The 16705-nt window shown below is 40.4% G+C and overlaps 1 protein-coding gene across 3 annotated transcripts in view; it reads left to right on the forward strand.

Moving 5' to 3' along the window:
• The window catches only part of pard3ab (par-3 family cell polarity regulator alpha, b), a 152245-nt gene extending 136014 nt beyond the window's left edge, over positions 1–16231 (forward strand). For all 3 annotated transcript variants that reach the window (XM_062988060.1, XM_062988061.1, XM_062988062.1), the window contains 3 exons: positions 6106–6223; positions 14004–14131; positions 14995–16231. In XM_062988060.1, the coding sequence (XP_062844130.1) occupies positions 6106–6223; positions 14004–14131; positions 14995–15397 (649 nt within the window). In that variant the 3' untranslated portion in view covers positions 15398–16231. The remainder of the gene's footprint in view (positions 1–6105; positions 6224–14003; positions 14132–14994) is intronic.
• The last annotated feature ends 474 nt before the right edge of the window (positions 16232–16705 follow it).

Below are 16705 nucleotides of genomic sequence, written 5' to 3' on the forward strand. Positions count from 1 at the left end.
AAACCATGGGAAATTTTAGCCTAGTGGTTAAGGCACAGGACTAGTAATCCAAAGGTTGCTGGTTCAAGCCCCACCACTGCTATGTTGCTGCTGTTGGGCCCTCGAGCAAGGCCCTTAACCCTCAGTTGCTCAGATTGTGTACTGTAACTGTAAGTTGCTTTGGATAAAGGCGTCTGCTAAATGCTGAAAATGTAAATGTAGTCATGGGCAAACGGAGTTACTGCAGGGCATGGGCCTTAGGGACACATCCCATGCTCCAAAAAAACATATTATTCCATATAGTCAGTTGTTGAATGTTACGCTTTAACTGCACGGTGTCCACTTATGTGGACGGTTAAATAAGCTAGCACACCAGAGCTGGGATCGTCCTCATAACTGGTACAATTACGACCCCTGCTGGCTGATTGATGGCGCCTGCGCAGACTGTGTCTCTCCATGCACAAGGCTGATCCGCGTATGAACTCGCCCCGTGCTGGTGAAAAGGTGCAGTCGGTACAGCGCACACGTCGGAGGGGGGCGTGTGTCAGTTGCGAAGCTGCTCAGTCAGTGGTGAAGCATTACGCAATCAGGGTAATTGGATACGACTAGATGGGGAGGAAGATTGCGGGGGAAATAATTCATGCATGAAATGATTAAACAAAACAGGCAACCACAATGGTGACTATTACATTTTCACCCCACTGTACTGTACAGAACGACTACATGTGCAGACACTGAAAAACACGTTTAGCACAGAACTGAAAACACACACTCCCACCTCCCACCACATCCCAGTTTAATGTCTTTAGTGGCTCTGAGGTTATTCACTTTCACTTTCAGGAAACACCTCAGCCGTCTAGAAATGCATCGATTTATTCCGAATTATAACCGAGCCTACGTTAGGTTTCTGTTGGGGTTTCACCGTGTCTGTGTTGAAAAGATGCAAACGTTAGATTAATTTAAATACAAATAAACTGCGACCACTTTACCCTTGGAGACACATGAACAAACACATTTTCTATCTCCGTTGCTGCCTTGAACGAGCCCCTTGATGCTGAATTGTTTGAATAGTATTTGGTCAGGCATAATGGACCTCTTGCTATTTCTGAAAGACGTGCTATTTACTTTTGGCTTAGCGCCTGCTACACATCTAGTTGTCTAATCTCCCCTGTTTCACTAGCTTTTATCAATTTTTGTACAGTATTATTTATATTTAGTGTTATTTCATAGTGTTTGTTGTTGTATGTAGAGTTTTAGTTGTTCGTTGTTCACTAGTTGTTTTATTCACTTAGCAATGTTAGCCAGTCATGCTACCTAGTGCAAGTTGGCTACAGGAAAACTGAAAAAGGGCACAGTGAAGTTTATGGGGATTAAATTTTAATAAAATAGCTCTCAAGCTTTGTGGTAAATATTGTCTAATATTAATTACTGTGTTTTTTTATTTATTCATTTTCTTCTAGTAGCTAATGAAACAACGTTGATGAATCTGGGAACCTTTTAAGCTACTCACTCTCGTAACTGAAGATGTAGCTAAACACTTATAATTTAAAGCCTTTCTATAACAGCGATGTTGGAACTTTATTGCTCACTTTTTTATAGACTGTAAACATCGCTAACTTTCAGTTTTCTCCAAGCACAGTGTATAAAAAGGAGCAATAATTAAAGCTAACCTGTTAGCACTGGTGCTACACATCTAAACCTTTAATCTCCTCACCTGTTTTAGTAGTTTCTATCAGTTTTGTACAGTGTTATTTATATTTAATGTTGTTTAATAGCTGTTTAGTAGTTGACTTGTTGCTTTTATTCACTTAGCAAAGTTAGCCAGTAATGCAAGCTAGTGCAAGCTGGCTGAAAAAAAGCACATTAAAGTCTAGTCTAATATTGTTTAGTATCACTGACTGTCTTGGGTTTTTTTTTGCCACTTATTGCACCATTAACACCAGTAACATTATACAAGTAAACAAGTAGTAACGCCCTGGTAATTAAAGACGTAGCTGGTTGTGTACAATTTAAAGCCCTTCTTTAAAAATGATGTTGGAGCTTTACTGCTTACTTTTATAGACAGTAAAATGTCATTTTTAGCATGTACACCATAACATTAAAACCACCTCCTTGTTTCTACACTCACTGTCCATTTTATCAGCTCCACTTACCATATAGAAGCACTTTGTAGTTCTACAATTACATACTTTTTAGCTTGCTTTTACCCTGTTCTTTAATGGTCAGGACCACCACAGAGCAGGTATTATTTGGGTGTTGGATGATTCTCAGCCCAGCAGTGACACTGACATGGTGGTGTGTTAGTGTGTGTTGTGCTGGTGTGAGTGGATCAGACACAGCAGCACTCCTGGACTTTTTAAATACCGTGTCCACTCTCTGTCCACTCTATTAGACACTCCTACCTAGTTGGTCCACCTTGTAGATGTAAAGTCAGAGACGATTGCTCATCTTTTGCTGCTGTTTGAGTTGGTCATCTTCTAGACCATCATCAGTGGTTACAGAGCGCTGCCAAGGGGGCGCTGTTGGCTGGACATTTTTGGTCAGTGGACTATTCTCAGTCCAGCAGTGACAGTGAGGTGTTTAAAAACTCCAGCAGCACATACCAGCACAACACACACTAACACACCACCACCATGTCAGTGTCACTGCAGTGCTGAGAATGATCCACCACCCAAATAATACCTGTTTTGTAGTGGTCCTGTGGGGGTCCTGACCATTGACGAACAGCATGAAAGGGGGCTAACAAAGCATGCAGAGAAACAGATGGACTACAGTCAGTAATTGTAGAACTACAAAGTGCTTCTATATGTTAAGTGGAGCTGATAAACAATGTGTCTACTTTGTCAAGCCCACACATACAGACCAGCATGCAGTAATGTAAAAAAATACTCTATATTTATTGACCGCAGGCTAGTCTGATGTGTGAGGTGATTTTTTTTTCCCTATTTTTAATAAAAAACTTTGTTATACAATTTATTGAAAAATAAATTACTCCTAATGGAAGTTAGTTTGAAATATACCATGCTGAATTATGAGAGGGGGAAAAAACTAATATTTCATTTGTGGCTGCTGAATATTTCCTGACAATGAAAAATGAAGGCGTCTGGTGGTGCACAAGCTTAGAAAAAAAAGTTGTTTTTTTTTCTTTTTAGGTAGCCGAGGAAAAACCAGAGCGGCTTCCTCTTCTCACACCATTACTAGCCAGCTGGCCCAACATGTGTCTCACACTTGACACAGTAATACGGGGATTATTGGTGTAACAGGATGCATAGAATGAAAAGAAATCCTGATTTCATCCTATAATAGGCTCTGTATAGCACTGTTCAGCAAGTACATCCATGCGCAGTGGTAGCCTGGTGGGTAGAGTCGTGAGTTACCAACTATACGGTTGGGTTTGAATCCCAGCACTGCCATGCAGCCACTGTTGGGCCTTTGAGCAAGGGCCTTTAACCCTCTCTGGGTTCAGACCCTGGGCTCTGATCCTGACTTCCAAACGAAGCTGGGATATGTGGAAAATAGAATTTGTATGTATCACATGTGTATCTGTATATATGACAAATAGAGGCATCGCAGTTACCCTGGAATATTATTACATTCTCTAATTTACTTTTTTGATGTAGGTTTGTTTCTGCATCTCGACCCCCCATTCACCCAAAAAGTGGTTCAGGAGGCTAAAAATTAGGCTTTTTACAAATGTCTAGGTTGGAAGGTGTCTGATTTCCAGCTGAGCTCCAGTTTGAGAACAGGGGCTTCTTTCTCTCATTTTAGCCAGCTTGATAGCTCATTTAATATACACCGACAAGGCATAACATTATGACCACTGACAGGTGAAGTAAATAACACTGATTATCTCTTCATCCCGGCACCTGTTAGTGGGTGGTATATATTAGGCAGCAGGTGAACATTTTAGCCTCAAAGTTGATGTGTTAGAAGCAGGAAAAATGATCAAGCGTACGGATCTGAGCGAGTTTGACAAGGACCAAATTGTAATGGCTAGACGACTGGGTCAGAGCATCTCCAAAACTGCTGCTCTGTACCTTACTAGGCAGCATTTTAAGGCATCTAAGAATTCGAACAGCTCTTTATGTAGAGAGATCACTAGCTTTTCGAACAGACCCTATGAGCAATGATAAAAAAAAAAAAATTAAAATAATGCAAATAAACACCTGGTCGGTCATCTTTTATTACAAAACAGTAGTAGACATAATGAAGTTGAAGCAATTTAGCTTGACTGTGAGACGAAGCAAATGTATCAATGGCCACACAGTTGTGACCCTTCAGCTCTGGAGTCCATCATGTTTGTGTTTAAATGCACATCTACAATGTTAATTAAAATAGATAGCACAATAGGTTCAGCTAATAAAAGCTTACTATTACATGCTGATCACAATGCTTCAGTAATTTTATTTCATTCTTTTTGCTAAGTGTTTTCATTTTATTTGCAATCATAAGATTAATGAAAACTTTGACATAAACACAAACTATAGCTACAGAACTTGTGTATGGGCGGCTTGGTGGCTTGGTGGATCGGTGGGTAACACTGTCGCCTCACAGCAAGAAGGTCCTGAGTTTGATCTGTGTGGAGTTTGTATGTTCTCCCCGTGTCTGCGTGGGTTTCCTCCGGGAGCTCCGGTTTACTTCCACAGTCCAAAGACATGCAGTCAGGTTAATTGGAGACACTGAATTTCCCTATAGGTGAATGGGTGTGTGTGTGTGTCTGCCCTGCGATGGACTGGCGCCCCGTCCTGAGTGTTACCGTGTGCCTTGCGCCCATTGAAATGCTGGGATAGGCTCCAGCACCCCCCTGTGACTCTGATTGGATAAGCGGGTTAAGAAAGGGAGTGAGTGAGAACTTGTGTATGTGATACTCTGGGTTATGTGTTTTGCCAGATGTGCTCCTTGAATGTGGGAGAACACTGTGGGGTCACACCTGGCTCACTTGTCTCATGGTTAAAGCTAGTCGAGGGGGAAACGCGTCAGTGGGGTTTACTGAGCTTGTTCAAGATCCTGTTCATCTGAAACGCATCAACGCACCACCTGTGTGTTAAGTAGGAAGCCGAAAATCACTTCACCTACCCCGCCTACCCTACGTTCAGAACGGCAGCGAAGGGACATGACAAAACGACTGGCTGTCATTCATTGTCATTTAGAGTTGTTGTTTTCCGGTAAAGCGAGGCAGCGAGAACATTGGTGATGCGAAGTGGGCAAAGTTTAACTTAATGCACATTAGGAGAGAAGCGATGTGGCGATTACCAATAAAAATTGAGCCTGTAAAGTATACTGTACTTTGATGGCATTTGCTTTTATTTTGCCGTTAGTTAAACCAGTGGTCCCCAACCACCGGGCCAACCCCTGGGTCATTTCTTACTGGGACACACAGAAAGAATAAATAATAAGAGATTGCTACAAGAGCAATTAAATTTCCAATACTCTTTGGGTGTTATTGTCTCCAGTCACCACTAGGTGGGAGCAGCGTCGCTCGCGTTGCAGTGAAAAAAGCTCAGGATTCACACTGATTTTTTATTCTATAGTTATAGTTAAAGTTCTATTTTAAATCCTCCCGTCCTCGCCGGTCCATGAAATTATATCTTATATGAAACCGGTTTGTGGTGCAAAAAAGGTTGTGGAGTTAAACCATGGTAACCAAACATCCACAGGCAATGATGACACTTCCGGTGTGAACACAGGGCGATCAGCGATTTGGCCTGCTGGCCTGAATGTAGGGTTATTATTAGTCTGAATAACACACACTGCACTTATAACTCATCGTAGCCTAATGAGGCACATAAGTACAGAAATGGTAACAATGTGCAAGCCCCATTTCTGAAAAAGTTGGGACAGTTTTTTAAATGAATATGTGATTTGTTAATTTTCTTAAACCCTGCTGGCCCAGACCAAAATGTTATTGCATTACTTTGGCCATTATGATTGGCCCCTGGGGGGGAACTCCTTCATGTTTATCCATAGCCCATTGCTGTTGGCCCATACTGATCACTAGCGCAAATGATGTCTACTGTACGAAAGTGTGTCCTCCCTGTAGCTATTTATATTGATGAACGTTAATCTATCTTTTGATGCTGTCTTACAAGTTTGGAATCAAATGACTTATTTCTCTGTTTCTAACAGGCTAGCACCGAGCAACCATGACCGGATACAGCGCCTACGTCACGAGTTCCACCAGGCCAGACAGGAAGACGAGGAGCCTGACGAGCGCCACCGCTCGTACAGTCTTGAGCAGCCTTGGGTGAGTGTGTAGACGCTGTGTGTGTGTGTATAAGAGAAACTGTGACGTACGCTCATCCGACTGATTTTTTCGGACGGAGACGATGCACTAAAGGTCCAAACTGCAGACCATCGACTTGTCCATCAGCAGCATCATTTTATTCATCTATGCATCCATCTATGCATTCCCATTTTGTCTTCTTGTGTTGAGTTGTGGCTGGATGTTTTGAATACTAGAAAGGACTGGGAATTCTTCCTGCAGCGACTTTAAAAGTGCTAGGCTAGCTGTGAATAATTTAGCTGGAATTGTGTCTGAAGCTTGTATGGCAATAAAAGAAATACACTGCATTCACACCAGCAGTGGTTCTTGGCTCTTCCAGAGGTTATTATAAACATACACCGATCAGCCATAACATTAAAACCACCTCCTGTCCATTTTATCAGCTCGACTTACCATATAGGAGCACCTTGTAGATCTACAATTACTGACTGTAGTCCATTTGTTTCTCTGCATGCTTTGTTAGCCTGCTTTCATGCTGTTCTTTAATGGTCAGGACCCCCACAGGATTCTCAGCACTGCAGTGACACTGACATGGTGGTGGTGTGTTATTGTGTGTTGTGCTGGTATGTGTGGATCAGACACAGCAGCGCTGCTGGGGTTTTTAAACACCTCACGGTCACTGCTGGACTGGTATAGAATAGAATAGTCCACTAACCAAAAATATCCAGCCAACGGCGCTCTGTGGGCAGCGTCCTGTGACCACTCATGAAGGTCTCAAAGATGACCAACTCAAACAGCAGCAACAGATGAGCGATCGTCTCTGACTTTACATCTACAAGGTGGACCAACTAGGTAGGAGTGTGTAATAGAGTGGACAGTAAGTGGACATTGCTGTGTCTGATTCACTCATACCAGCACAACACACACTAACACACCACCACCATGTCAGTGTCACTGCAGTGCTGAGAATGATCCACCACCTAAATAATACCTACTCTGTAGTGGTCCTGTGGGGGGTCCTGACCATTGAAGAACAGGGTGAATGCAGGCTAAAAAGTATGCAGAGAAACAGAAGGCCGCTTTGTTGCATCACATGAATGGATGCTGGTGTGAATGAAGTGTTAGGGTTGAATTAACTGCATGGTCAAATTACAGTTGTTTTCATTTGAATTTGAAGTGTCTATTTACTAACGTAAAGCATGAAAAATACATTATGGATGTTATAACAGAGGCTTGGTGAAATGATTTGAATTAGTGCTGTCAAATGAATTTTGTCAGTGGGTGCTTATTAACTAGATAGATAGCAGCGTAGTGAACGTAGGGTATGTGGGCTAAGTGTAAATATTGCAGCGTAACTGTATGTATGTGTATTTACACTTGATTCAGTAATCTGTACACACCATCTATTGGCAGGTTATCTTGAATTGGGACTGTGGCTATGTCCACTGAGGGTCTACTGAAAGTATACTGAGGGACAGATGTGGCCTAGTGGTTAAGGTACTGGACTAGTAAGCCAAAGGTTCCTGGTTCAGTGCCAGGCTGACTCTGTTTGGCCCCTGAGCAAAGCCCTTAACCCTCAATTGCTTTGTGTCTGCTAAATGCTGAAAATGTACACCAATCAGCCATAAAATTAAAACCACCTCCTTTGTTTCTACACTCTCCATATAGAAGCAGTTTGTAGTTCTACAATTACTGACTGTAATCCATCAGTTTTTCTGCATTCATGCTGTTCTTAAATGGTCAGGACCACCACAGAGCAGGTATTATTTAGGTGGTGGATCTTTCTCAGCACTGCAGTGACACCGGCATGGTGGTGGTGTGTTAGTGTGTGTTGTGCTGGTATGAGTGGATCAGACACAGCAGCGCTGCTGGAGTTTTTAAACACCGCGTCCACTCACTGTCCACTCTATTAGACACTCCTACCTAGTTGGTCCACCTTGTAGATGTAAAGTCAGAGACGATCGCTCCACTCATACCAGCACAACACACACTAACACACCACCACCATGTCCGTGTCAGTGCAGTGCTGAGAATGATCCACCACCTAAATAATACCTACTCTGTAGTGGTCCTGTGGGGGTCCTGACCATTAAAGAACAGCATAAAAGGGGGCTAACAAAGCATGCAGAGAAACAGATGGACTGGTAAGTGGTATATGGTAAGTGGAGCTGATAAAATAGACAGTGAGTGTAGAAACAAGGAGGTGGTCATAATGTTATGCTTAATCGGTGTAAATGTAAATAAGTATAGCTCACCCAGTGTTCTTTTTACCACTTAGCAATCTGCCCATTCACTTAACTGTAGCTACTGGTTTCAAAAGGCTCTTAAATCTGGATTTCAGCATTTAAATGCGTAAATAAGGGCGGAACAGTGGTTTAGTGGGTAACACTATCACCTCACAGCAAGAAGGTCCTGGGTTCGATCCCCAGGTGGAGCGGTCCGGGTCCTTTCTGTGTGTTCTCCCAGTGTCCCTGTGGGTTTCCTCCCACAGTCCAAATACATGCAAGTGAGGTAAACTGGAGATACCAAATTGTCTAGGACAATCAATATGTTTGACCTTAAAAGTCTTGAACTGATGAATGTTGTGTAATGACAGTAAAATCCTAATAAATACAAAGTAAAAGCAAGTCATATTTACAATATAACATTCATTTTGACAGCTCTAATTTCAATGACATCAAACCTACAAGTTGCAGGAATTCCTGATCTATATTTATCTTCCTATGAAGGAATCCCTAAACACGTATTGCACATATTGCATGTCTGATTACTAAACACTTTAACTGTAAGTTACTTGTACACAAAATCTTGTCATGCATGTTCCTGTCTGTGTTGATCCGTAACTTATTTGATATTTTGTCAGAACTTTCAGTATTTAACGTAAATGTTCATTTTGTTGTGCAGATTACTTTTGTGTGTATCGTGTACTTGTAAGTCAACATTGTGTCTTGTCCATGTGTACTAACCGGTTTTGTGCTTTTTAATGTTTGATACAGTTTTAAAAGCCTGAACTTGAGAATTATTTGTACTCTTGTGCTGGCAGAGCTTTTTAGAATTAAGAGTAAGAAATAAAAGTGGGTGGGTTTGCAGTTTGCTGAGCATTATTATTATTATTATTACTAGTATTATTATTATTATTACTGTTATTATTATTATTACTACTATGATTATTATTATTATTAATACTATTATTATTATTAATACTATTATTATTATTATTATTGCTGTTATCATTACTATTATTATTATTACTATTATTATTATTATTAGTACTATTATTATCATTATCATTATTGCTGTTGTCATTAGAATTATTACTATTACTATTATTATTATTATTATTATTATTATTATTATTATTAATACTTTTACTATTATTATTATTATCATTATCATTATTGCTTTTATCATTAGAATTATTACTATTATTATTATTATTATTATTATTATTATTTATTTTATTATTAATACTATTATTATTATTATTATTATTAATACTATTATTATTATTATTATTACTATTATTATTAGTAATACTATTATTATTATTATTATTATTATTGTTATTATTATTATTAATACTATTATTACTATTAATACTATTATTATTATTATTACTATAATTATTATTAATACTATTATTATTATTATTACTATTATTGTTATTAATAATACTTTTATTATTATTATTATTATTATCATTATCATTATTGCTGTTATTATCTTTAGAATTATTATCATTACTATTATTATTATTACTATTATTATCATTATCATTATTGCTGTTATTATCATTAGAATTATTATTATTACTGTTATTATTATTATTACTACTACTACTATGATTATTATTATTATTGCTGTTATTATCATTAGAATCAATTTTATTACTATTATTATTATTACTATTATTATCATTATTATTATTATTATTATCATTATTATTATTAATGCTGTTATTATCATTAGAATTAATATTATTACTATTATTATTTTTAATTTATTATTATTACTATTATTATTATTATTATTATTATTATTATTGCTGTTATTATCATTAGAATTAATATTATTACTATTATTTTTTATTAATTTTTTATTATTACTATTATTATTATCATTATTATTATTAATGCTGTTATTATCATTAGAATTAATATTATTACTACTATTATTTTTTTTTATTTTTTATTATTACTATTATTATTATTATTAATGCTGTTATTATCATTAGAATTAATATTATAACTACTATTTTTTTTTTTTTTTTTTATTATTATTACTATTATTATTATTATTATTATTATTATTATTAATGCTGTTATTATCATTAGAATTATTATTCTGCCAGGTATTAAAACTGCCAGGTCATTAAAGTCACAACTTTTCCTTGGTGGAGTACTTTAAAACACATCCACATTTGTTTTGTGGGTATTTAATACAGACCTTGCTCATTGGGGTATCCAAAACACTCTCTTCATTGATGTTAAAGAAAAACATTTACCCTATTGGCTTATACAGGCTGTATAAAACTAGAATTACGTAATGTGACATGTATCTTTCATGCAATTGACGATTACTTTGGTAAATCTAGATGCCCACCATAATATCTGCAGGTTTTAATGAATCAGAAATGAGTCTGCATTAAGGAATCATTTGTAACTGAATCACTAGTGAATCGTCTTTAAAATCTGTGAACCAATTAGCGGTTCCTCGTACTGCCAAGTGGTCCATACTGTACCCAAGTACCCGTGCTAAATCTGGTTTCCCTTCTTGACTGGGAACCAAATGTACTGGAGCAAATGTTGCCATATGGGTTGGGTGAGAAGCATGAACAGAATTGCCACTGGAGTAAGACAATAAGCACCATATTATTTTACCCCAGCTATCAATGAAGCCCCATATATGAACTAATAAGGGGGGCAGTTGTGTAAACAGTATTTAAAAGCCTCAGAGAAGCTGCTGAATCTGATACCTTAATACCGGTACATTACACAATACCATATCATTACTTCACACCTTTCAGGCATAGCATCATGACCTTTCTAATATTATGTTGGTCCCGCTAGACCCCTAGTGGTTGGACTCCACTAGACCCCTGAAGGTGCGCTGTGGTATCTGGCACCAAGATGTCAGCCGCAGATCCTTTAACTCCTGTAAGTTGTGAGGTGGGGCCTCCATGGATCGGACTTGTTTGTCCAGCACATCCCACAGATGCTCGATTGGATTGAGATCAAACCATTAACCATCATCCTGCTGAAAGGGGCCACAGCCATCAGGGAATACCGTTTCCATGAAAGGGTGTGCATGGTCTGTAACAATGCTTAGGTAGGTGGTACGTGTCAAAGTAGCATCCACATAGTTGGCAGGACCCAAGGTTTCCCAGCAGAACATTGCCCAAAGCCTTGCCGGCTTGCCTTTTTCCCATAGTGCATCCTGGTGCCATGTGTTCCCCACCTTCTTCCATTGCTCCGTGGTCCAGTTCCGATGCTCACTTGCCCATTGTTGGCGCTTTCAGTAGATGACAGGGGTCAGAATGGGTACCCTGACTGGTCTGCAGGTATGCAGCCCCATACGCAACAAACTGTGATGCACTGTGTATTCTGACACCTTTCTATCAGAACCAGCAATTTGAGCTACAGTAGGTCGTCTGTACAGTAGCTCCCCATGTGCATCAATGAGTCTTGGTCGCCCATGACCCTGTCGCCGATTTACCACTGTGTCTTCCTTGGACCAATTTGATAAATAGAAATACTTTACACTTGCCTATCAACTTTGAGGATAAAATGTTCCCTTGCTGCCTAATATATCCCACCCACTAACATGTGCCGTGATGAAGAGATAATCAGTGTTATTCACTTCACCTGTCAGTGGTCATAATGTTATGCGTTCGATCCACTCAAATAATATCAGGTGTTCTGGGTTCCTATGGATTTCTATGAGTTTTCATTTGGTATTAAAGAAAGATTATTAATGCACTTCAATCCAGCTGTGGGTTTTAATAAGCAGGTAATTAGGCTTCTCATTAGGGTGAAACGTCAAAAACGTGCACAGTATGAAGCCCAGCTGAGGTAAACAGCCGTGCTGGAGTTCATCTGTGCTGTGTTCGAGTGTAGTATAATTTCTATGATAAATAATAACAGTGTGACAGTAAGGCTGGCTGAAGACGTGGCTCTGCCGAGTCTTAGGTAAGTACATACCCAGATACGCCTGGTGGTTGGGACTTCGGGTGTGTATGTGGTTCTGCGTGTGGGTTTGTAGATAACGGCTTCTTCTTCTTTGTGTGGTTTTGTGGGTGTGGTGCGGTTGGGCTGTGGGTCTTGGTGGGTAGATGTTAGAAGTAGTTTACAACCTGTGATCAAAACAAATGAACATGAAGCCCTTGATTTAGTACGTTAGACCTGTTATTATGAGATTTGTATCGGTGATGGTGGGTTGGAAGGGGGTGCAGCGCTGGCACTGTAGCCTATAATACAAGCTTTGCACAGCAAGCAGGACATATTAATCCTAATCTAGTCAGCTTTATTTCGTTTGTTAATATACCTCTATTCCTGCATTACAGGCCTGCAACACATTCCAAAAAAGTTGGGACTGGAGTAACAAATGCGTGAGGAAATTATCAAAATGTTTAGGAACAATGAACCTCAAAGAAAGATTGGAAGGGATTTGCATATTTCTCCCTTTACAGTGCATCCCTCACACGGCACTGCATCAAGAACTGCCACTCAACAATAGCTGACATAACCACATGGGTGAGGGATTACTTTGGCAACCCTTGTCAAGCACTACAATACAGAGTTACATTCACAAATGCCACTTAAAACTTTATTGTGCAAAAAAGAAGCCTTATGTTAACCATGTCCAGAAGTGGCGTCGACTTCTCTGGGCTCGGAGGCATCTAGGATGGACCATCACACAGTGGAAACATGTTTTGTGGTCAGATGAATCAGCATTCCAGATCTTTTTTTAGAAAAATTGGACGCTGTGTGCTCTGAACCAAAGATGAAAAGGACCATCCAGACTGTTATCAGCAACAAGTCCAAAAGCCAGAGTCTGTCATGGTATGGGGGGTGTGTCAGCGCCCTTGGTAAAGATCATTTACACTTCTGTGATGGCAGCATCAAGGAATATCCATGCATTTTTCAACTAGACAATGCAGAGGGTACGGGTACTGGACTGGCCCGCCTGCAGTCCTGACCTGCCCCCAATAGAGAATGTGTGGAGAAAAATGTGACAACAATCTTAAGTCGTGTTTGCAGAAATAGCGGGTTAAATTAACACCTTAAACACGCCATCCTGTTGTGAGAAGGAATGGCAACATTACAAAGTGGTAAATGCTTTACCGTCCCAACTTTTTTGGAATGTGTTGCGGGCCTGAAATGCAGGAATGGATGTTTATTAACAAATGTAATAAAGCTGTATTAACGTGGACTGCAGTGCTTGCGTTCGACCAGCTTTGGGGCCCAGTTGACAAAATGGTTGAGAACCTCTGTGGTGAACTGTGGGTAGGTGATGGGTTCTGGGTGTGTCTGCATGTGTGTGTTGCTAGATATGTATGTATATTTATCAGTGTTGTGTACCAGTCGCATACCAGCAAGCCTGAACATATTTTCAAGAAACAAACCGAAGATGAACCAACAAATAATGCCATCTATCTTTTTACAATATTATGCATGGTAGATGGTAAAAAGCCAAAGTTAAATAAAGGTTGGGCTAGCTGGATACGTCCTGGTACTACATCACTGGTATTAATGTAAACAATATACATAACTGTTTGTGTGTGTGGGTGTGTGTATTTCAGACCAGCGGTGGCACGCAGTCCCAGTCCGGGCGCCACTCGGTGTCGGTTGAGGTACAGATGCAGAGACAGAGACAGGATGAGCGAGACAGCTTCAAACAAGCACAAAGGCAATACAGCTCACTTCCTCGGTAAGCAAGTGTGTGGGTGGCAAACACACTGATCAGCCATAACATTAAAACCACCTTGTTTCTACACTCACTGTCCATTTTATCAGCTCCACTTACCATATAGAAGCACTTTGTAGTTCTACAATTACTGACTGTAGTCCATCTGTTTCCCTGCATGCTTTTTTAGCCTGCTTTCACCCTGTTCTTCAATGGTCAGGACCCCCACAGGACCACCACAGAGCAGGTATTATTTAGGTGCTGGTATGAGTGGATCAGACACAGCAGCGCTGCTGGAGTTTATGAATACCGTGTCCACTCTATTAGACACTCCTACCTAGTTGGTCCACCTTGTAGATGTAAAGTCAGAGACGATCGCTCATCTATTGCTGCTGTTTGAGTTGATCATCTTTGAGACCTTTATTCGTGGTCACAGGACTCTGTTATTTTTGGTTGGTGGACTATTCTCAGTCCAGCAGGGACAGTGAGTGGACACGGTATTTAAAAACTCCAGCAGTGCTGCTGTGTCTGATCCACTCATACCAGCACAACACACACTAACACACCACCACCATGTCAGTGTCACTGCAGTGCTGAGAATGATCCACCACCTAAATAATACCTGCTCTGCGGTGGTCCTGACCAGTGAAGAACAGGGCGTGTTTGAGTTTGCTCTCCTCATTCGGGGCGGGGTTGCCTCTCAGCAAGAAGGTCCTGGGATCGATTCCCAGGTGGAGTTGGCCTGGTCCTTTCTGTGTGGAGTTTGCATGTTCTCCCTATGTCTGCATGGGTTTCCTCCGGGACTATTTTACTATTTGTTATTTATAATGATCCTGCTCTGTCTAACATCCAAATATGTCTCATCCTCTTCCTCTTGTTCTCCACAGTCACCCCCGAAAGACCCCCAGCGGCGTGTGCGAGGACCCCTGGCAGAAGATGCACCCCTCCAGAGACGCCTTCCAGTCAGGTAAAGAGAGCGGCCGCTACTCCAGCTATCAGGGCTCGCGCTCCGCCCCACGTCCCACCTGGAGAAACGGACTCCCCACCTCCCCGGTGGCCGGCACCTACAACGCCCGGGTGCTGTTAGAGGCCCAGGAGCTTCTCCGGCAGGAGCAGAGGCGGCGTGAGCAGGAGGTTAAGGGTAAGGGGGTGTCTTTAAGGGAGGACTACGATTCACAGGATTCCAAGGGGCCGTACAGACAGGACATCCCTCCGTCTCAGTCACAGCTCGCCCAGCTCGGTACGCATCGCGTGTATTTGGCGGAAAAGGCGCGGCTTTTTCACTCATGAGAATTAGTGCCCTCCTGTACGAAGAACATGGTACCAAGTGACCCAGACGCTCGCGTACGTAATCCGACGGTTCTTTGTGTGTCCACCCGCCAACCCACAACAGAGTGCCTTCCGGTTCTGACATCATTGTAGTTCCGCTTCAGTCCAGTCTTTGAGCCTTCTAATCAATCCAGACTAAACAGATCTTTTGAATGCGCTACTTCCAATCACTCCTACATTGTACAGCGACCATCAGTATTTTTTAATGTACAACCCCAAGTCAGAAAAAGTTGGGACAGCATGGAAAATTCAAATAACCAAAAAAACACAGTTTCTTACATTTACTTTGACTTTTATTTCATTGCAGACAGGATGAACCTGAGACAGGTCTGCAACACATTCCAAAAAAAAAGTTGGGACAGTAAAGCATTTACCACTTTGTAATGTTGCCATTCCTTTTCACCACACTTAAAAGACATTTCGGGACCGAGGATACCAAGTGATTTAGTGTTTCAGCTTTTATTCTGTCCCATTCCTCCTGCCAACACGTCTTAAGATGTGCAACAGTACGGGGACAGATCAGGACTGCAGGCAGGCCAGTCCAGCATTCATCTGACCACAATACACGTTTCCAGTGTGTGATGGTCCATCCTAGATGCCTCCGAGCCTAGAGAAGTTGACGCCGCTTCAAAGACTCAGCCTTTCCTGGACCTGTTGACATCACCTTTTTGGAATCACATCATTATGTAGTTTTTTTTACCTCATTACTAGCCCTAAATTGCCCTGTCCCAACTTTTTTTGGAATGTGTAGCAGGCCTGAAATGCAGGAATGGATGTATATTAACAACTGAAATGAAGTAAATGTAAGGAACACTTACAGTACTTGCATTTTCCATACTGTCCCAACTTTTTTTGACTTAGGGTTGTAATTGATTTCTTTATTTAAGCGTTAGTTTTATTAATTAAGTCAATTTTTTTACTATTAGAGACTGTAAATGGTAAGCTCCATAATTATTTTGCAGAATCTGTTAATAATGTTATGCTTGTAGATGGTAAACTCCCTAATTATATTAAGCAGAATCTATCAATAATGTTACACCTGTAGATGGTAAACTCTCTAATTATATTAAGCAGAATCTATCAATAATGTTACACCTGTAGATGGTAAACTCTCTAATTATATTAAGCAGAATCTATCAATAATGTTATGCCTGTAGATGGTAAACTCTCTAATTATATTAAGCAGAATCTATCAATAATGTTATGCCTGTAGATGGTAAACTCTCTAATTATATTAAGCAGAATCTGTTAATAATGTTGCGTCTGTAG

Source organism: Trichomycterus rosablanca, chromosome 25 (genome assembly GCF_030014385.1).
Source record: "Trichomycterus rosablanca isolate fTriRos1 chromosome 25, fTriRos1.hap1, whole genome shotgun sequence".
NCBI classification, from domain to species: domain Eukaryota; kingdom Metazoa; phylum Chordata; class Actinopteri; order Siluriformes; family Trichomycteridae; genus Trichomycterus; species Trichomycterus rosablanca.